We start from the raw sequence: 22,555 nt of genomic DNA, 5'->3' as shown, positions 1-22,555 counted from the left end.
CAGAAAATCAGGGTGGCCATGGATGGAACTGAAGATTTCCAATTACTGCTTTGTGCACATACAAAATTTATCACATTAGGAAGGGACAAACCATCTGAATACTGGACTGTACAATACATACAAAATGTATCACATTAGGAAGGGACAAACCATCTGAAAACTGGACTGTACAATACATACAAAATTTATTACATTAGGAAGGGACAAACCATCTGAATACTGGACTGTACAATATATACAAAATGTATCACATTATGAAGGGACAAACCATCTGAAAACTGGACTGTACAATATATACAAAATGTATCACATTAGGAAAGGACAAACCATCTGAAAACTGGACTGTACAATACATACAAACTTTATCACATTAGGAAGGGACAAACCATCTGAAAACTGGACTGTACAATATATACAAAATGTATCACATTAGGAAGGGACAAACCATCTGAAAACTGGACTGTACAATACATACAAAATTTATCACATTAGGAAGGGACAAACCATCTGAATACTGGACTGTACAATATATACAAAATCTATCACATTAGGAAGGGACAAACCATCTGAATACTGGACTGTACAATATACACAAAATGTATCACATTAGGAAGGGACAAACCATCTGAAAACTGGACTGTACAATATATACAAAATGTATCACATTAGGAAGGGACAAACCATCTGAAAACTGGACTGTACTATATAAAAGCAGATGAATAGTCACCCTACAGCAAATTGTTTAAGTTAAATGATTTTCCGAAAGGAAAACAACAAGGAAACAAATGATGTTATTTTAACTGTATTGGGCAGAAAATTTAGATCTTTTGATGAACTGAAAAATTGAAATGATTGCTCTCTGAGAACCAATTTTCAAAGACTTGAGTGAGAATAGAAATGTCTTGAAAATAGAAAAGATGCAGGTTTTTAGGAATGATGGTCAAATGGTTAAATTATTTGAAAGACATCATTGTGAATAGCTTAATGAAGTATAATAATATATACTTATAAGTTGAGTCCAACTGCAAACAACACCAACCCTCATCTGCTATCACATAATGCACTGGCAGATCATCGTCTGTTTTTCTTTCTTCCAATTACTTCTAACAAACCACATAGATTCAGATCTTGTAAATCACTGTAAAATGTTTATTTCCGGTAAAAGATGATATATTGTGTTGCATTTTATTGTACTGTAAATTCACATTTATAAATTGAAACTAAATCCCTGGTGCATTTATGCACCTTTACACCTTACATTTGTGACTGGACCTATTTCAAGACTGCAATCATCAAGGAAGTGATCATTAATTGTGGGCTTGTATATGAAGTAAGAGCTCCATCAACTTATGGTTTTGACCACATCATTTGGCTTTTATAAATGAATACAGTGTCATTTGTTTTATTGCATTTTATCATCATGTTATGCAATATGAAATCAGTTAGCAGACCTGTTAAACTTTCAGGATACAAAAGAACCAAGTACCAGTATGCCATGTGTAACTATCAGGATACAAAAGAACCAAGTACCAGTATGTTATGTGTAACTTACTATCAGGATACAAAAGAACCAGGTACCAGTATGATATGTATAACTTATTATCAGGATACATAAGAACCAGGTTCCAGTATGCCATGTGTAGCTATCAGGATACAAAAGAACCAAGTACCAGTATGCCATGTGTAACTGTCAGGATACAAAAGAACCAAGTACCAGTATGTCATGTGTAACTATCAGGATACAAAAGAACCAGGTACCAGTATGCCATGTGTAACTATCAGGATACAAAAGAAACAAGTACCAATATGCCATGTGTAACTATCAGGATACAGAAGAAATGAGTACCAGTATGCCATGTGTAACTATCAGGATACAAAAGAAACAAGTACCAGTATGCCTTGTGTAACTATCAGGATATAAAAGAAACAAGTACCAGTGTGCCATGCTATCAGGATACAGAAGAAACGAGTACCAGTATGCCATGTGTAACTATCAGGATACAGAAGAAACGAGTACCAGTATGCCATGTGTAACTATCAGGATACAAAAGAAACAAGTACCAGTATGCCTTGTGTAACTATCAGGATATAAAAGAAACAAGTACCAGTGTGCCATGTGTAACTATCAGGATACAAAAGAACCAGGTACCAGTATGCCATGTGTAACTATCAGGATACAAAAGAAAAGGTACATGTACCAGTATGTCTTGTGTAACTGTCAGGATTTAAAAGAAACAGGTATCAGTATGCCATGTGTAACTATCATGATACAAAAGAAACAAGTACCAGTATGCCATGTGTAACTATCAGGATACAGAAGAAACGAGTACCAGTATGCCACGTGTAACTTCAAGGATATAAAAGAAACAAGTACCAGTGTGCCATGTGTAACTATCAGGATACAAAAACCAGGTACCAGTATGTCTTGTGTAACTATCAGGATATAAAAAAACAAGTACCAGTATGCCCTGTGTAACTATCAGGATACAAAAAAACAGGTACCAGTATGTCTTGTGTAGCTATCAGGATACAAAAGAAACAAGTACCAGTATGCCCTGTGTAACTATCAGGATACAAAAGAACCAAGTACCAGTATGCCTTATGTAACTATCAGGATTCAAAAGAACTAGGTACCAGTATGCCTTGTGTAACTATCAGAATACAAAAGAACCAGGTACCAGTATGCAGTGTGTAACTATCAGGATACAAAAGAAACAAGTACCAGTATGCCATATGTAACTAACTGATAACAATGATGAATGACTTGAAAGATTTGAATAGTGAGCCATGCATATACACCTAACCTTTGTTTTATGCAATAGTTTTGTTCCCAAGTGTGGTTGCATAACTTGAAATTGCAAAACTCAGAATCTCACTGCCTTTAATTTTCATGGAAAAATACGCAATTCAGTTACCTTGAATACCATTTTTGCCATTTACAAATCAAGATTTTTTTTGTTTTAGACTAAAATTTCATTATTTTTAGTCTTCACTAACAAAATTAAATTTAAAATATGAAATCACATTAATGCGAGATTCATGTAAGTGGAAATAGCACAAGTTAGCATATACCTGTATAGCCCACAGGTAGTGAACATTTTGATGCTTGTAGGTCATAGCAACAAGAAGAATCTTTTTAATGGAACATATATGAGAAACTTGGCAACTACTTAAAAATAATAGCTAATTTTCTCACATATTATCTACAAATTAGTGGAGAAATTTTGGCAGTCGTGTATGTATGATGATGCTGTGGATACTGCATTTCAGAGAATCACTAATTAACACATCCATGTAGAATTACATATTCATTGAAACGTCTCAAAACTGAAATCTTCCAGGACCAAATTGCCAGTTTTTATTGGCTTTCAATTTACTGAGGTACTCTAGTGTCGGCATTGTTTTTGCCAGCTTTTAGTCTGTACTAAGAATGTAATCAGTTGTCTTTTAGTCTCCAGGTGAAAGTTTGTATGCTTTTGCAAAACATTAGAAATTGGTCAGTATTTAAAATATTCATAATAAATAGAATTTAAATTTCATCAGTATATCTGCCAGGTTTTATTTATGAGGCTGTGTTTGTGGGATGTGAGACGTACTTTTCAGATGTCAGTGACAGCAGTGTCAACAGTTTGTTATTGTTTTGAATAATGGTTTCCAATTGTATACATTTCCTAAACCCCTGAATAAATTCTCCTCATACTTGGCATATGAATTATTCTGAAGCTAAAACGATTCATTCTGCAATATGCTTCCTTGTCTTTTTACAATCAGGTTAGGGCCCTAGTCATACGATTTGCATTAAGGGTTTGTGTTAAAGGTTTCTCATTTACTAATATTTCTTAAACATCCTTAATAGATTCTCGTCATGCTTGGTGTTAATTATAATTCATTTGATGACATGCTTACTTGCTCTGGGACGCAGTCATTTCCTTGTATTTTCTAAACTCCTTGATGGGTCTTGTTGACAAATTGGATGATTACTCTAAACTTAAGACAATTCATTATGCGGCTTACTTGTTCTTTCCTTTTAAGCTGATGGTCAAGGTCAGATGTTTGACACAAATGTTTAGCTTGTTGGTACAACATGCAGGTGGCCAAGGGCATGTGTTTATCCTGTGTACAGACAATAGACTATTGAAATATACTCATAATAAGTTTTGGTTTTATAGGGTTCATTTTTTATTGATATTTGGGAGAAAGTTCGTTCTTCCAGTTTTCCGAGTAGAGGAGTTTTGGTTTACCAAGTCAAAGTTATATGAAAGTATAGAAGGAATAGTTTGAAACCAGAAACTTTACTTAAGGTTTAGGGCTTGAGAGGTTACAAAGTATAATTATATTGAACAAACATACATTAAAATTTCAGCATTTTTATCATTGAAATTTTAAAAAAGTAGCAGACTTACTTAGTAAAATTATGATAATTTTTTCCCCATATGCAGTATTTATAATCAGTAACTGCACATGCACTAACATGAATAAAATAATTATTTTCATCACACAGGCCCAGTGTGACACTTGCACTAACATGAATAAAATAATTATTTTCATCACACAGGCCTAATGTGACACACTTTCACTAACATGAATAAAATATATATTTTCATCACACAGGCCCAGTGGGACACGCTTGCACTAACATGAATAAAACATATATTTTCAGGACATAGGCCCAGTGTGATACATTATTTCAGTACCATTAGATTGAAACCATGTCTTACAGTTGGAAGCAAAGGCTATTCATGGAGAAAACTACATGACCTGGTCAGGGGTCCAACTCTGAACATCCCGAATACATGCACTAGCTAAGGTCTTCTTAAAATAATCAATATAATCCCACACTCTTCCTGTGAATACAATATCCCATGCTATTTCCTGTCATTATGATATCCCAAACTGCTTCCTGTAAGTTATGATATCTCACGCTGCTTCCTGTCCATATGATATCCTACACTTCTTTCTGTCAATATGATATCCCATGCTGCTTCCTGTCCATATGATATCCAACACTCCTTCCTGTCCATATGATATCCTACACTGCTTCCTGTCCATATAATATCCCACACTGCTTCCTGTCAATATCATATCCTACACTCCTTCCTGTCCATATGATATCCTACACTCCTTCCTGTCAATATGATATCCCACACTGCTTCCTGTCCATATAATATCCCACACTGCTTCCTGTCAATATCATATCCTGCACTCCTTCCTGTCCATATGATATCCTACACTCCTTCCTGTGAATATGATATCCCACACTGCTTCCTGTCCATATAATATCCCACACTGCTTCCTGTCAATATGATATCCCACTCACCTTCCTGTCAATGTGATATAGTACCACACTTCTTCCTGTCAAATAGGGAACATGAGTGGCATCTTTTTCAACCACATATCCTACACTTCTTTCTGTCAATATGATATCCCATGCTGCTTCCTGTCCATATGATATCCAACACTCCTTCCTGTCCATATGATATCCTACACTGCTTCCTGTCCATATAATATCCCACACTGCTTCCTGTCAATATCATATCCTACACTCCTTCCTGTCCATATGATATCCTACACTCCTTCCTGTCAATATGATATCCCACACTGCTTCCTGTCCATATAATATCCCACACTGCTTCCTGTCAATATCATATCCTGCACTCCTTCCTGTCCATATGATATCCTACACTCCTTCCTGTGAATATGATATCCCACACTGCTTCCTGTCCATATAATATCCCACACTGCTTCCTGTCAATATGATATCCTACTCACCTTCCTGTCAATGTGATATACCACACTTCTTCCTGTCAAATAGGGAACATGAGTGGCATCTTTTTCAACCACATCTGCTTCCTTTCAGATAGGGGACACATATTTTTACTTTTTCAATTTTGTTCACACTATGTTTGCATCTTGTAGGTTCTGCTTCATGATGTGAAACCAAACAGAAGATGTGGCTCATGCAGGCCAGATCTCATCCTGCAGTGTAGAAGGATGTCCTCTTCATCCTCCTCCTGCTCCTCGTCTCCCTCGCCATCTCTCGAACAAAATGGTCACAAAGGCTTACAGAGTCATTCCAGCCCACAAGAGTTTCTCCAAACAGTCTTTGGATCCAATGATCAAAGTACCTTTTCTATCGAGGTATGAAACAATCTTTTTCATAGCATTATTGCACAGTGCAAATGTGTAGTTTGTCTTGAACAATCAACATGTTTACATATATTTTTGGGGACACTATTTGAAGCTGAAAAGTATAAAGCAGTCAAACTTGCATGTTTATTGATTTTCATTAAAGTGTTTCAGTAAAATAACTTAGAGCCTTTTTAAAGACATGCATAATTCATGGATGAGTGACACTGATAATTGCTGTTGTGGTTGTAGTTGTCAGTACTGGAAGACATGCATAATTCATGGATGAGTGACATTGATAATTGCTGTTCTGGTTGTAGTTGTCAGTACCGGAAGACATGCATAATTCATGGATGAGTGACATTGATAATTGCTTTTGTGGTTGTAGTATCAGGCATAAGGCCAGTTTCAAGATTAACTTTTTCCAGATAGGAAAGCAACTCATACTGTTAATTTAAGATGTCAACATGTGGTGTAAACACTTTGTTTAAGGCTTGTATTAGCTATTTTCTTTTACACTTTTGCCTAAAGAAAAACAGAACTTGATGTGTTGATACATCTTAAAAAAATAGTTATTACCAGCAGAATTATGTAACTTGAAACAAAAGTAAGTCCTGCAGCATTGTCCATACCAGCTTTGGCCATACCAGCATTGGCCATACCACTATTGTCCATACCAGCTTTGGCCATACCAGCATTGGCTGTGTTCATTCTCTTTAATGATGATAATATGGTTGAGTTTAATTTTGTCTTCTTGAGATCAAGATATAAATGTATGATTTAACACTCCTTGTGTTTTGTTAGTGAAGTTCTTGGTATAATTTGGTCATTGTGTTGTTGATGAAGTTCTTGGTATAAATTGGCCATAGTTTAACACTCTAGTTGTATTGTTCATGAAGTTCTTGGTATAACCTGACCATAATTGAATGCTCTAGTTGTATTGTTCATGAAGTTCTTTGTATAACCTGGCCATAATTTAACACCCTAGTTGTATTGTTCATGACATTATTTGTATAACCTGTCCATAATCTAGCACTCTAGTTGTATTGTTCATGAAGTTCTTGGTTTAACCTGGCCATAGTTTAACACTCTAGTTGTATTGTTCATGAAGTTCTTGGTATAACCTGGCCATAATTTATCGCTCTAGTTGTATTGTTCATGAAGTTCTTGGCATAACCTGGCCATAATTTAACGCTCTAGTTGTATTGTTCATGAAGTTCTTTGTATAACCTGGCCATAGTTTAACACTCTAGTTGTATTGTTCATGAAGTTATTTGTATAACCTGGCCATAATTTATCGCTCTAGTTGTATTATTCATGAAGTTCTTGGCATAACCTGGCCATAATTTAACGCTCTAGTTGTATTGTTCATGAAGTTCTTTGTATAACCTGGCCATAGTTTAACACTCTAGTTGTATTGTTCATGAAGTTATTTGTATAACCTGGCCATACTTTATCGCTCTAGTTGTATTGTTCATGAAGTTCTTGGCATAACCTGGCCATAATTTAATGCTCTAGTTGTATTGTTCATGAAGTTCTTTGTATAACCTGGCCATAATTTAACACTCTAGTTGAATTGTTCATGAAGTTTTGGCATAACCTGGCCATAATTCAACACTAGTTGTATTGTTCATGAAGTTCTTGGCATAACCTGGCCATAATTCAACACTAGTTGTATTGTTCATGAAGTTCTTGGCATAACCTGGACATAATTCAACACTCTACTTGTATTGTTCATGAAGTTCTTGGCATAACCTGGCCATAATTCAACACTAGTTGTATTGTTCATGAAGTTCTTGGCATAACCTGGACATAATTCAACACTCTACTTGTATTGTTCATGAAGTTCTTGGCATAACCTGCCCATAATTCAACACTAGTTGTATTATTCATGAAGTTCTTGGTATAACCTGGCCATAATTAAACACTAGTTGTATTGTTCATGAAGTTCTTTGTATAACCTGGCCATAATTCAACACTCTACTTGTATTGTTCATGAAGTTCTTGGTATAACCTGGCCATAATTTAACTCTCTAGTTGTATTGTTCATGAAGTTCTTTGTATAACCTGGCCATAATTCAACACTAGTTGTATTGTTCATGAAGTTCTTGGCATAACCTGGACATAATTCAACACTCTACTTGTATTGTTCATGAAGTTCTTGGCATAACCTGCCCATAATTCAACACTAGTTGTATTATTCATGAAGTTCTTGGTATAACCTGGCCATAATTAAACACTAGTTGTATTGTTCATGAAGTTCTTTGTATAACCTGGCCATAATTCAACACTCTACTTGTATTGTTCATGAAGTTCTTGGTATAACCTGGCCATAATTAAACACTAGTTGTATTGTTCATGAAGTTCTTTGTATAACCTGGCCATAATTCAACACTCTACTTGTATTGTTCATGAAGTTCTTGGTATAACCTGGCCATAATTTAACTCTCTAGTTGTATTGTTCATGAAGTTCTTTGTATAACCTGGCCATAATTTAACTCTCTAGTTGTATTGTTCATGAAGTTCTTTGTATAACCTGGCCATAATTCAACACTCTAGTTGTATTATTCATGAAATTCTTGGTATAACCTGGTCATAGTTTAACGCTCAAGTTGTATTGTTCATGAAGTTCTTGGTATAACCTGGCCATAATTTAACTCTCCATGTGTGTTGTTGATGAAGTACTCGATATGACCTGGTCATAGTTTCATCACATAGCATAAGACAAGGCATGGATGTTGAAAGGTATTGACAGTGCTGGAATCCAAACTTAGTAATGTTGCCAATAAAAGTAGATCATGTCCGTTTCTTCCAATATTTGTCAGATATATTCATGGCATGAGGGCCAGGATATTTCATCAATGATGAGGCTCTAAATTCATACACCGATTACAGTATATACTATGGTAGGCACTAGACCAAGGTTGATACAGTGGTCACTCACTTTAAAACCACTCCGTATTCAGACAGGTACTTCAGGCATAATGATGGATCCCATTAAATTATTTACATTGTGTTCTATTTTTGCCACTTAATTCACATCACTTGACTTTAGTACTCGGTTGTTGAGAACAAATTAAAATGTAGGTGCACATCATTTAATTCATTAATCCATTTTTTTATAGTTTTTGTGCATCATATTGATTATGATGATACAACCATGTATGTGTACCATGAATTATGATGATACAACCTTATCTGTCTACCATGCACTATGATGATACAACCTTTTCTGTCTACCATGCATTATGATGATGCAACCTTTTCTGTCTACCATGCACTTTGGTGATACAACATTGTGTACCATGCACTATGATGGTACAACCTTGGTTTCATGTATCATGTGCATTATGATGATACAACCTTGTCTGTGTACCATGCACTCTGATGGTACAACCTTGGTTTTATGTGTCGCGTGCATTATGATGATACAACCTTATCTGTGTACCATGCACTATGATGATACAGCCTTGTCTGTGCCATGCACTATGATGGTACAACCTTGGTTTCATGTATCATGTGCATTATGATGATACAACCTTGTGGAAACATCCTTCTTTATCATGTAGGTAGGTATTTAAGGGTACATGATGTGGATCAGATTGTAGTTTTCTTGGGATTCTCAGTTTCATTCCTTCCGTACATAGAGGGTCTCAAGTGGGTAATGATTTTATGAAACAAGTTGAACAATATCCAGGTTTCGCAAGCCAAGCTGAACATTATTCAAAAAGTTTATAACTTCAGTATTAAATTATTACTCATTTGAAATTCTATTTATCACATAGTTTTTCATGGAAATAATTTGGAAAGAAAGAGTAGAAATAATTTCATTCATTCTGACTCTGCAGTTGGACCGTTCATTTGTTTGCATGTAAAAAAAATGGTCTCTGGCTTTAGTGTAATTTTTTGCACTGCTCTATAACCAGTAACATTTTTATGTAGATATTTTTTACCAATTATAATTCAAAGAGCAACAGTTCTGACTCTATAGAACATTTGGCTCAAATAAGATATTTTTTCGTTGCAGAATGTCCAAACAATTTTTGTATGATGTCACATAGTTTGACTCCAGTTCTGTTAGAGTTAGACAATCAATGTTTATCAATTAACAGCAAAACAGTGTCAATTTCACTACTAAGCATTGCAGTTGTTGGATATTCACGTAAAGAGATGATTATGGTTAGGATATTCCAGATTTACAGTAATGTATTTGTGACGAGATATTTGCATTATTCAGTTTGGAATAGTAGACTGTAACAGACATAGACAAATTTTATTTAGAGTCTGAATGACATCACATAATAAGAAACATTAGATCGTTTGATCTATTTTACTACATTAACATCCATTGGCTAGATAATGTTCTCTTAGATGAGAGACTGCTTTATGTATACATTCTTCTGTGAACAGAGGTTAGTTAATTTACTCCTATAAATTAACATTTAAACCTTTCTTGTATATAGAGTGGATTCAGTGTTACAGGTATAATTCATACCCTTTCCCAACACATGCTATCAGTTGACCAATTCCCTGTGTTTTATTTTTGTCTGTTGTTCTTGTGTGGGGTTTAACACCATTTTTTTGGCACATGATACCTAATATATACAGGACATAACAAGCCCCTGTGGGATAAATTGGCCATAATCAGACAGATGTGACCTTTTTTCCCCAATTCAACTTTTGGGCAATGTTTTTTTTTTAAAATGGCTGAAAAATATTGATAGTAATAGTAAAAAAAATAGTTCCACTGAGTGTGGGGCAAGGAAAAGTTTCCCACAATCACAGGCAATCAGTAAAGAGAATACTGTGCAAGAATTTCCTGGGCTTATTTTGCATAAAGTGATATTTTAACATGTCATAAAATATATGAAACTTCACATGTGATAAAAAATATGCCAGCATTTCAGATGTCAGGAATAGTTCAGTTTGTTTGGACCTTCTATACCATGTCTTAAGTTGAAACTTGTACCATCAATAAAAGGTACTGTAAATATACTTGAGATCAGAGTTTTTTAGAATCCTTGATAACACTCAATACTTACCTCCTCTTTTTCAGTCCACAAGTAAGAGGTTTTGCCAGTATTATGCGGCTCTCTTGGGGGATGAGAAGTTGGAGTTTCTGTTGACCCTTTCCAAGAAATATGGAGCTAACCAGGACAGTGTGGTGCAGGTTTCACAAAGTCTCGTAACGGCACAGGTAATTGTTTCCCATAATGTTAACCCTTTACCTCATAGAGCATAGTGACAAAGTGCAGCTCGCTATACATAGAACACAGGTTACCTAGTCGACCGCATACGCATAGCTTGCCTGTGAACTATAAAGCAATGTAGTGTATGTTACGTTTAACAGCAATTTTAACCATTTTACATTTTTGGTACACATCTATTACATGTGGAACAATTTAAGAGTAAAGTCCGATTGTTATAGCTGTGTAATTATTTATCACGGAAGAATTTGTTATGTGCTTTAAAATCTGGAGAGAATTCATTCACCATCATGTCAGTGAGGCCGTGTGACCAACCGTAGAGCTGCCATTTCTCATACTCGAAATTTACAAGTTTTTCATCTGTGTCTACATCACTAAGTCATCTAACTTTGATAATTTATAAAAACTAATTGCAGCCTATATCAATATCAGAGCCTTTACATAGGTTATTTAATCTTTCATAGCTGTGATTCTAATCATGAAAACTTCGTAAGTACTGAATGAAATCCGCGACCGCCATTTTGGAGAGTGGAGATTACGACCCAGTTACTTTAAATAGCAGATATCGACCAGTACATAAACAGTGACCACGTGATCTGACGTAATTGTCATTCACAGAAATGAATGTAGTATCTAATAAGGGGTTTTCCCCGAAGGTGGCGCTACGAAAACCAGCTTAAAATGGCTGATGTTTACAGCAGACGTCAAAAGGTGCTTCTATGGGACTTTTGTAGAAGCGTCAAAAGTCGCTTCGATGCAACTTTTGTAGAGGCGTCCAAAGACGGTTGTATGAGGTAAAGGGTTAAGCTTAGTGTCAAATATGATTATGTAGTTGTCTCCCTTTTATTTTAGTCAACAATGACTTCATGAGAATATTATTATTCTTTTTGCAGGAGAGGGGTGAAGCAATACTACTAAAGGTAGAGGAGAGACTGAGGCATGCATTGATTCCCCGCTACCAGCATCTTTTCAGCCAGATAGGGAGGATTGAGGGTGGAGTAAAGTTTCTTGTTGATCTCAGGGCAGATATTCTGGTAATTTTTGTGCTTACTTTATTGATAAAGCCAGGTGAGTTCATGTAATGGTTGCTATGTACGTCATTCTTGGTCTTTCAGACATTAACATTTTCTATTTTGTACTTCGTATTTTTGCAAATAATATTGATCTGCAGTTTATTATGGCTGCCATTACAAAAAAGAGAAAAATTGTAAAGACTTCTAAAAACAGCTGCTTAATCACAAAAACTGATAGGGAATCATCCTTACATTGCAGTCTTTTGACTTGGATTACAGCCTTAATTGGCCTCTGGAATAATGCGAGTCATTTGAACAGTTTCAGGCCTTCTTGGTCCTCTTGCTTAGAATTACAGTTTTATTAATCTTATTTGACAATGTAGTTAAGGATATTATTTGGTGGTCCATTTAGATGGATGAGCTAGATAACCCTAAAAGTACAAATATGGAAGGCCAATCATTTATCCATTTTATACCTAGGCCAATTCTAGTAGGTGCTTTTGTTTATCAATAACTGTTGCAATATTGCATCCACAAGAACTTAAACTTTTAAGCCAGAGGCTCAAGACCCAGATGAAAGTCAAGCTGATAACCAGCAACATTCCTTGGCTAAAAAAGTCTTATGACTCGAGGGTTCCACTCCAAATCCCAACATTTGAACAATAGGATTCTGTGATATTTAAAGTAGGAGACTGGAATGCTTATGTCTGAGTGAAATAGTTATTTTAAGTATTCAGTATGTACCTGATTCTGTGGAAATCCAGCTCAGGTTCAGTATTATGTGCCCAGAGTAAATGCCAAGTTTTGAAAAGCAAAACTGTGTATCAAACATTTGAGATGAAATTTTATTTAGAGAGAAAGGCATAATCAGGTAGCTCACTATACGTGTATACTTTGTCATTGAAAAATTTATAAGCATGGAGATCGTGCAAAAAATCTATATTTGAAGCATTTTTACTTTAAAGAACATGTGCTGTGACATGTATGAAAATCAGATTGCATGTGTTGTGACATAAAGTCAGATTACATGTGTTGTGACGTTAAGTCAGATTACATGTGTTGTGACATAAGGTCAGATTACATGTGGTGTGACATAAGGTCAGATTGCATATGTTGTGACATCAGGTCAGATTGCACGTGTTGTGACAAAGTCAGATTGCATGTGTTGTGATATCAAGTCAGTTACATGTGTTGTGATGTTAAGTCAGATTGCATGTGTTGTGACGTTAAGTCAGATTACATGTGTTGTGACATAAGGTCAGATTACATGTGTTGTGATATCAAGTCAGGTTACATGTGTTGTGACATAAGGTCAGATTGCATATGTTGTGACATCAGGTCAGATTGCACGTGTTGTGACAAATTCAGATTGCATGTGTTGTGATATTGTCAGATTACATGTGTTGTGATGTTAAGTCAGATTGCATGTGTTGTGATGTTAAGTCAGATTACATGTGTTGTGACATAAGGTCAGATCGCATATGTTGTGACATCAAGTCAGGTTGCACGTGTTGTGACATCAGGTCAGATTACATGTGTAGTGACATCAAGTCAGATTACATGTGTAGTGACATCAAGTCAGATTACATGAGTTGTGCCATAAAGTCAGATTGCATGTGTTGTGATGTTAAGTCAGATTGCATGTGTTGTGATGTTAAGTCAGATTACATGTGTTGTGACATAAGGTCAGATGATGTGTTGTGATATCAAGTCAGATTACATGTGTTGTGACATAAGGTCAGATCGCATATGTTGTGACATCAAGTCAGATTGCACGTGTTGTGACATCAGGTCAGATTACATGTGTAGTGACATCAAGTCAGATTACATGTGTAGTGACATCAAGTCAGATTACATGAGTTGTGCCATAAAGTCAGATTACATGAGTTGTGCCATAAAGTCAGATTACATGAGTTGTGCCATAAAGTCAGATTACATGTGTTGTGACATAAGGTCAGATCGCATATGTTGTGACATCAAGTTAGATTACATGTGTTGTTAAGTCAGATTACATGAGACGTGCCATAAAGTCAGATTACATGAGTTGTGCCATGTATAGACAGTCAGATTATGTATGTGGTGACATGTATAAAAATCAGATTACTTGTGTTGTGACACATTTAACCAGTACGACTACTTGTGTTGTGGCATGTGTAGAAGTCAGATTACATAAAGTTAGATTACATCTGTTTTGAAACATTAAAAGTAAAATAACATGCCATTCTGAGTCAGGAAATTTGACTAGCCTTGGTCACCAAGACATTTGGCCATGCTTGCAGACTTGAAAATTTACTGCATCAAGCTTTAGTATGGCATCATGCCAAATTCTCCAAACCAGTGCATATTGGGCTATGTGTCTGTTCTTTTGCTGTGTTGTGATTCTTACCCTGTCTGTAATTTCTCTATGATGTACATGATTTAGCAAGCAAGTAGTATTGTAACAAGATGAAGATCTATCTGTGACACCTTGTAACCATCATAACTCAGTAATCCTTTGTCATATGCTGATGCAGTTTGGTAATCCTTTGTCATATGCTTATGCTGTTTAGTAATCCTTTGTCATATGCTGATGCTATTTTATAAAACTTTGTCATATGCTGGTGCTATTTAGTAATCCTTTGTCATATGATGATGCAGTTTGATATTCCTTGAAATATGCTCAGACATGCAATTTGATAATCCTTTGTCATATGCTCATGCAATTTGGTAATCCTTTGTCATGTGCTGATACAGTTTTAAAATCCTTCGTCATATACTCATGCAGTTTGGTAATCATTTGTTATGTGCTAATACAATTTTATAATCCTTTGTAATTTGCTGATGCTATTTAGCAATCCTTCATCATATGCTGATGCTATATAGAAATTGACACAGTGGTAAGAACAAGGCTGATGACATTTTTGTATTGCAGACATTTATGGGGTCTTCCACAGTGGAAACGGATGTTGCATACGTACGTACCATGAACAACATTCTTCGGGACCTTCTGTCACTCTGGTTCTCCGTGGGCCTACTCAGTCTTCAGAGGATTACCTGGGAGTCACCCTGTGATATTGTTCAAAAGGTAAACAGTTTGAATTAAGGTTGTGTAATATTTGAGGTACAAATTGAATTCAAGTTGTGTTATTTTGTGGTACAAATTTAATTAAGGTCATGCTGTTTTGAGGTTTAAATTGAATTAAGGTTGTTATTTTGATGTACAGATTCAATTAAATTTTTGTTATATTTGTGGTGCAAATTGAATTCAGCTTGTGTTAATTTGAGGTACAAATTAAACTCAAGTTATTTTTAGGTACAAACTGAATTAATGTTGTTATTTTAAGGTACCAAATTAAATTTAGACTGTAATTTTGAGGTATAAATTGTGTAATGTTATGTTATTTTGAGGTATCAAATTCAAGTAAAAATTAGTCTTAAAAGAAATTGGCTGGAGAAATGTTTTCATTTGAACTGGAGAAAAACAAAGGGCCACAATAATAAGCAAGTTAGATCTCAGTGTCAATTTTTACTGTGCAAACTTAATTAAATTAAATTTGGACTTTTTAAGTATTTTTCTTTGAATGGAGCCCAAGCCACCCAGTCATGATTAAAATGTCACATAGAGCTCAAGCCATCCAGTCATGTTTCAAAAGTCACATGGTGTCCAAGCCACCCAGTCATGATTCCAAAGTCACATGGTGTCCAAGCCACCCAGGCATGATTCCAAAGTCATATGGTGTCCAAGCCACCCAATCATGATTCAAAGGTCACAGGGAGCCCAAGCCACCTAGTCACGATTAAAATGTTACATGGAGCCCATGCCACCCAGTCATGATTCAAGGGTCATAGGGGGCCCAAGCCACCTAGTCATGATTAAAAAGTCACATGGTGCCCAAGCCACCCAGTCATGATCCAAAGGTCACATTTGTTTAAGATTCTGAATATCTTCCATGACATAACTGACTGACCATCACTTGTTGCTCTGTTTCAGATTTCAGACTATGAAGCTGTTCATCCTATCAGAAATTGGTCAGACCTTAAACGGAGAGTTGGTCCATACCGGCGCTGCTTTGTATTCACTCACACCAGTATGCCTAGGGAACCTGTAGTAGTGCTACATACTGCCCTTACTAATGACATCTCTACAAACATCCATGTAAGTATCACATATCGTTCTTAATACATTTCTAATTACCTATTTCAATAAATTTCTTGGTTTATAATATCTTTGATAACTACACTTTTTGTCAGGTGCATTTTAGAGTGATGGGACACCTAGCAGTCAACTTTCCTGTGGTGGTAGCATAATCATCATCAATTTGATAAGGTTTTTGTTAAAGTTTTTCAGGATTGCTTTGATTGTTGGTTCAACATGTGGCCCTGGTCTTCTTGTGCTTTTTGATAATGTAAATCCTGTGTAAAATGTGGATAACTCAGTGGAGATAATGGAAGTAACTTTATTTGCTTCTGAATCCAGATCACTGAGAGAAAATTTAATTCACATGGATGGTCTGCACCAGTCACATCATGGAATCAGTTACTGGACAGTTGTTGCTTGCTCTTGGTTCTATGCATTATTTTGTTAGGTGTATTAGACACAGTATTCTTTACACTAAATGCATTTTATTTTGTCTGTGTTAAAAATAGTTCAAAGAATTTAGGAGTAGTGATTTTTTGGTAACAGGGTTCATGCAGTAACTGATGCAGTCCATCTGCTTCTTTTTTAGCATGTGATTTTATGTTCTGATATAATCCAGCCAATATAGTTTGTTTAATAAATAATTTAATTTAATTTTGTGCCACAAACTATTTGTACCATTTAAACACCAAGTTCACAATAGGCATGTTCAATAAGGGTTGTTACCACTCCTAACAATAGGATCCCTTGAAGAGTTCTTCAGTACATTGAAATCAGAAACTGTATGCATGAATTTACAATCCCTATTTCTGGTGAGCAGTACTCTCATTATGGATGCATCAACTAGCTAGTCGTTAACCCTAAACGATACTGAGTAAAAAATACCAACTTTTTTTATTTTGCAGTTTTACACATTTCTGTTGGCATAGATCAATCTAGAGTGACGAGGAATATAAAAATTGATATCAAATTTGTCATAATTGGTAGTTGTATATGATTGTTATAACTTATTAGCCTATACAGAAAACGTTTGTACAAAAAGTCATTTGGCATATGGACGGACAAATGAAGACATATTTAATAAGATACATGCACACATTATATACTGTTGGATAGCTTGAATTGTATGCTTGAAATCTATTGTATTAGCATCGAAATATGTGGCACCATTGCAAAACGGCATGGGTAGAGGCACATGGCACGGATATGTAGATTGGTAAAGTCACTAACCCCAAGCGAATTTGAGTTAAAAAAAATACAAACAGTTTTATTTTGCATTTTCACACATTTGTATTGGCATAGGTCGATTTAAGTTATTGAGAAACACAGACATTTATATCAAATTTGTCAAAGTCTGTGGCTGTTTACGATTGGTCGACCTATTCGCCTATATAGAAAACATTTGCATAGGAAGGCATTAGGCACATGGACAGACAAATGAAGACGTATTTAATAAGATAGATACACATATTATATACTGTTGGATTGATTGAATTCTGTGCTTGAAATCTATAGTATTAGCATCGAATTATGTGGCAACATGGCAAGGGTAGAGGCACATAGCATGGATAGGTAGATTGGTAAAGTCGCTAACCCTAAGTGATATTGAGTAAAAAATACCAACTATTTTATTTTACATTTTTGCACATTTCTTTTGATCAAGTTAGACTGATGAGAACCATATAAATTGATATCAAATTAGTCATAATCGGTGGTTGTATACGATTGGTATGACTTATTTGCCTATATGGGAAACATTTGTATAGGAATGCATTAGTCACATGGACGGACAAATGAAGACTTACTTAATAAGATACATACACATATTATATACTGTTGTATACTTGGACTTTATGCTTCAGATGTATGGTATTAGCATCAAAATATGTGGCATCATTGCAAAAAGGCAAGGGTAGAGGCACATAGCATGGATAAGTAGATTGATAAAGTCACTAACCCTAAGCAATACTGAGTAAAAAATACCAGCTTTCTTAATTTTGCATTTTTACACATTTCTATTGGCATAGATCTATTAGGAGTGATAAGAACAATACAAATTGATATCAAATTTGTCGAAATTGGTGGTTGTATATGATTGGTATGACTTATTTGCCTATAAGGAAAATGTTCGAATAGGTAGGCATTAGACGCGCTGACAGACAGATGAAGATGTGCTTAATAAGATACATGCACATATTATATACTGTTGTATAGCTTGGATATTATGTTTACATCCATAGTATTAGCATCGAGATATGTGGCAATATCCCAGAATGGCTTGGGTAGATGCATGTATCAAGGATATGAAGATCGGTAGCATTCATTTGGGAAGGAGTTAGGTACACGGACAAACAAATGATGATGTACTTAATAAGATACATGCACATATTATATACTGTTGTATAGCTTGGACTCTGTGCTTTACATCTATAGTATTAGCATCAAAATATGTAGCGCCGTCGCAAAACAGCATGGGTAGAGGCATGTAGCAAGGATATGAAGATCGGTAACGTTCATATAGGAAAGCATTAGGCAAATGGACAGAAAAATGATAAGTAATTAATAACATATCTACACATATTATATAATGTTGTATAGCTTGAATTCTATGCTTCACATCTATTGTATTAGCATTGAAATATGTGGTACCATTGCAACACAGCATGGGTAGAGGCACGTTGCAAGGATATGAAAATCAGTAAATTCGCATGAAAAAATTAAAAAATATATAATTTTTTGTGCATTTTAACACATTTGTATTGGCATAGATCGATTTAGACTAATGAGAACCTTATCAATTGATATCAAATGAAGACATTATTAATAAGATACACACATTATATACTGTTGAATAGCTTGAATTCTATGCTTTGTTGGCCTCCAATCACAGAAAAAAAAGATTTTCTCGCCGGAAGAGCATTGCATCATGGGTAAATTGGGGGAATTAATAAGCCAAGGGATATAACAACCGTTATCAAACAGGCCAGTAGGCAGACAAACATTGCTTTATAGACACTAAGTTATACCAGTGTACATTACTAGATGTAATCCAGAATTGTATAGTTTTTAAAAAAATTATACATACTCTAGCATCACTATTGCAAGAAAGACCCAACTGATTTGTGATTTCTTCTAAAATTAATAGTATAGATCAGGTATGGGCAACTTCCACCAAGGCATGGGCCAGATAAGTGATTTTTAAAGCCATACCCTCTCATGTAGTTAATGTACAAACCAGGTCACTGGCCTGTGGGCCCTATATTGCACAACCCTGGTATAGATGATTATCAGGGCTGTACATTTGTTTTTTTCAGCCATTTATCCAGGACACCAACATGGGGCTTTTACTAAAAGACATCTTATGATAGTCCTAAATGAGAATAGTGCTTGCTCAGACATCAAGTAGAGCCACAACAGTGGCCATCTTGAAAATCTTGCTGTCACTACTTCTTCTAAATGAATGATCATACTAGCATGAAGTTTTATAGTTGGTCATTAATGAAAATGGTACCATGACCTCCAGTATGGCTACCACAGTGGCCATCTTGAAAATCTTATTATGGCTTATTCTACTAGTTTGCTGGTCACATTGACATTGTGCTTTATCCAGACTACTTATGATATCTTGATGGTCCTGAATGAAAATGGCGCAAATCTGATAGCCAGTATGGTCAGCATGGCAATCATCTCAAAAATCTTTTTATTGTTACTCAAAAATTAGAAAGTCAACAATATGATATTTGAACCAAAACTCTTCTTATAATGTCTTGCTAGTCCTTAACCCTTTGCCTCATGCAAGCATCTTTGGACGCCTCTACTCAATTCACATGGAAGCGCCTTTTGACGCCTCTACTCCATTCGTATGGAAGCACCTTTTGACGCCTTCTGTAAACATCAGCCAATTTAAGCTGGTTTTTGTTGCGCCACCTTCGGGGAACCAAACACCCCCCCCCCCCGGTCGATATCTGCTATTTAAAGTAACTGGGTCTTAATCTCCACTCTCCATAATGGTGGTCGTGGATTTCATTCAGTAGTTATGAAGTTTCCACGATTAGAATCACAACTATGAAAGATTCAGTAACTTAGGTAAAGGCTCTGATATTGATGTAGGCAGCGATTGGATTTTATAAATTATCAAATTCAGATGACTTGGTGATGTAGATGCAGACGAAAAACTTGTAAATTTTGAGTATGAGAAATGGCAGCTACGGTTGGTCATGCGGCCTCACTGACATGATGGTGAACAAGTTCTCTCAAGATTTTAAAGCACATAAAAAATTCTTCTGTGAAAAATAATTACACAGCTATAATAATCGGACTTTACTCTTAAACGTTTCCACATATATAGATGTAAAATGGTTAAAATTGCTGTTAAATGTAACATACACTACATTGCTTAACAGTTCACAGGGAGGCCTATGCATATGGAGTCGACTAGGTAACAGGTGTTCTGTTTATAGTGTGCTGCACTTTGTAACTATGCTCTATGAGGTAAAGGGTTAATTAGAATGGTGCTGATCTGACATCCACTATACTAGCCATCTTGAACAGTTTTTGTTTTCACTTATCCCAAATGGATATAACAACAAGGGATTTTCACCAAACAACTTCTGATGATGTCAACTAGACCCTAAATAAAAATGGTGCAAATCTGACATCCAATATCCCCACTGCAGCAGCTAATTTGAAACTCGTGTTGCCACTGAAAATATCAGGGATAATATTAATACACAGCAGTTAAAAGTAAGAAATGGTCTTGTCTTGAATTCCTGGAAATTCCTTTTGCTTAGTAGAGCATCGTCTCTTCGAGAGGCTCTTGTTTACAAATGAATATGAATTAACAGCTCTCTACAAACATATTGAAAATCAGGAAAACACTATTCAACATTTACACCATCTTATGGAAGACTTGGGAGAAAATTGGAATCCTCAGGCTTTGCCTTTGGGTCCAAACTTGTTTCCATGTGAACTGGCATGAACTGGGTATTGTCTCTGGAAGTAGTTTCCTTGTAAATACATCTTAATGTTGGGTTTGTATGCAGTGAAAAATTAGGACCACCTGTATATGAAAACACCTGTGTAGAATGAAAACCCAAGTTTTGTATAGGATCCATGTATTCATTAATCCGTACATATTTATAAAGACTGTTTATAATGGTTGCTTTCAAATTGTCATTTTAATAGATGTTTAACACAGCTTTGGTCATAGTTTTCAGTTTCCCTTGACAAGTCATACATTAAGAATACATCATGCTTAATCTTTCATTCAGTCCATTATCCAGAAGCCAGGTTTCCGTACACCTGAAGCCAACATCGCACTAGCCCCTGATGAATCAGACAATACTGTTGATGATCTAGATGAAGCAGAGGACCCCAATAAGATTACCACTGCTGTCTTCTACTCCATCACATCAACACAGAGAGGTAAATAATACATATAGGTAGTATTTTAAGGCTTTGATCAGTGAAGTCAACAGAACCCTATTTATCTTGCCCTGCTCTCTGTCTATGGATCCATCAACAATTTGATTTCTGCAAAGAAAACTTTACTGGGAATTTTGAAAGATCTTGGAGTCTATGAAAATTGACATCTTTATTTTAATGTTCTTAAAATCCATTTGTATTCCCTCTAAAATAATTTATTAATTGAATATCAGCATGATTGGTTCATCATTGATCTTGCTCTGCCATGTTGTTGATGTCCAGTTTTTGTTGTTTGTGTTGCTAATCATTCCATATATGAGGTTCACATTTACTGTCAGTATTTGAGATCCTCAAAAAAATTTTTTGAAGTCCTGGAAATTTGCTTGTCAATGAGTAGAAGTGTACAAAGCCCTGGAAATTCACTTGTCAATGAGTGGAAGTGTACCAAGCCTGCTTCAAGTCATTAATAGAATAAACAGAATAGATCCAGATCTTCCAATGCATAATAATCCTGATGACATCAGCCTGTTGTTTCCTTGAAATGATCAGTAGAATTAACAGCATAGACCCAGATCTGCCAATACATAATAGTCCTATGGAGCAAAAGTCTACTGGTTTCTTGAAGTCGTCACTTAAATGAATATCATTGACCCAGATCATCTTCACAT

General features: G+C 35.6%; 1 protein-coding gene across 5 annotated transcripts in view; it reads left to right on the top strand.

The window, feature by feature from the left end:
* Positions 1–22,555, top strand: part of LOC149786111 (malonyl-CoA decarboxylase, mitochondrial-like) — a 69,372-nt gene that overhangs the window by 26,713 nt on the left and 20,104 nt on the right. For all 5 annotated transcript variants that reach the window (XM_089976429.1, XM_089976433.1, XM_089976432.1 and 2 more), the window contains exons 2-7: positions 5,917–6,138; positions 11,183–11,323; positions 12,227–12,367; positions 15,258–15,410; positions 16,317–16,481; positions 21,734–21,887. In XM_089976429.1, the coding sequence (XP_089832555.1) occupies positions 5,917–6,138; positions 11,183–11,323; positions 12,227–12,367; positions 15,258–15,410; positions 16,317–16,481; positions 21,734–21,887 (976 nt within the window). The remainder of the gene's footprint in view (positions 1–5,916; positions 6,139–11,182; positions 11,324–12,226; positions 12,368–15,257; positions 15,411–16,316; positions 16,482–21,733; positions 21,888–22,555) is intronic.

The sequence above is a fragment of the Sinohyriopsis cumingii genome, chromosome 12 (assembly GCF_028554795.1).
Source record: "Sinohyriopsis cumingii isolate HCF-2022 chromosome 12, ASM2855479v2, whole genome shotgun sequence".
Taxonomy (NCBI): Eukaryota; Metazoa; Mollusca; class Bivalvia; order Unionida; family Unionidae; genus Sinohyriopsis; species Sinohyriopsis cumingii.
Note: the sequence above shows the minus strand (reverse complement) of the source record. Positions and strands in the feature narration are given on the sequence as shown.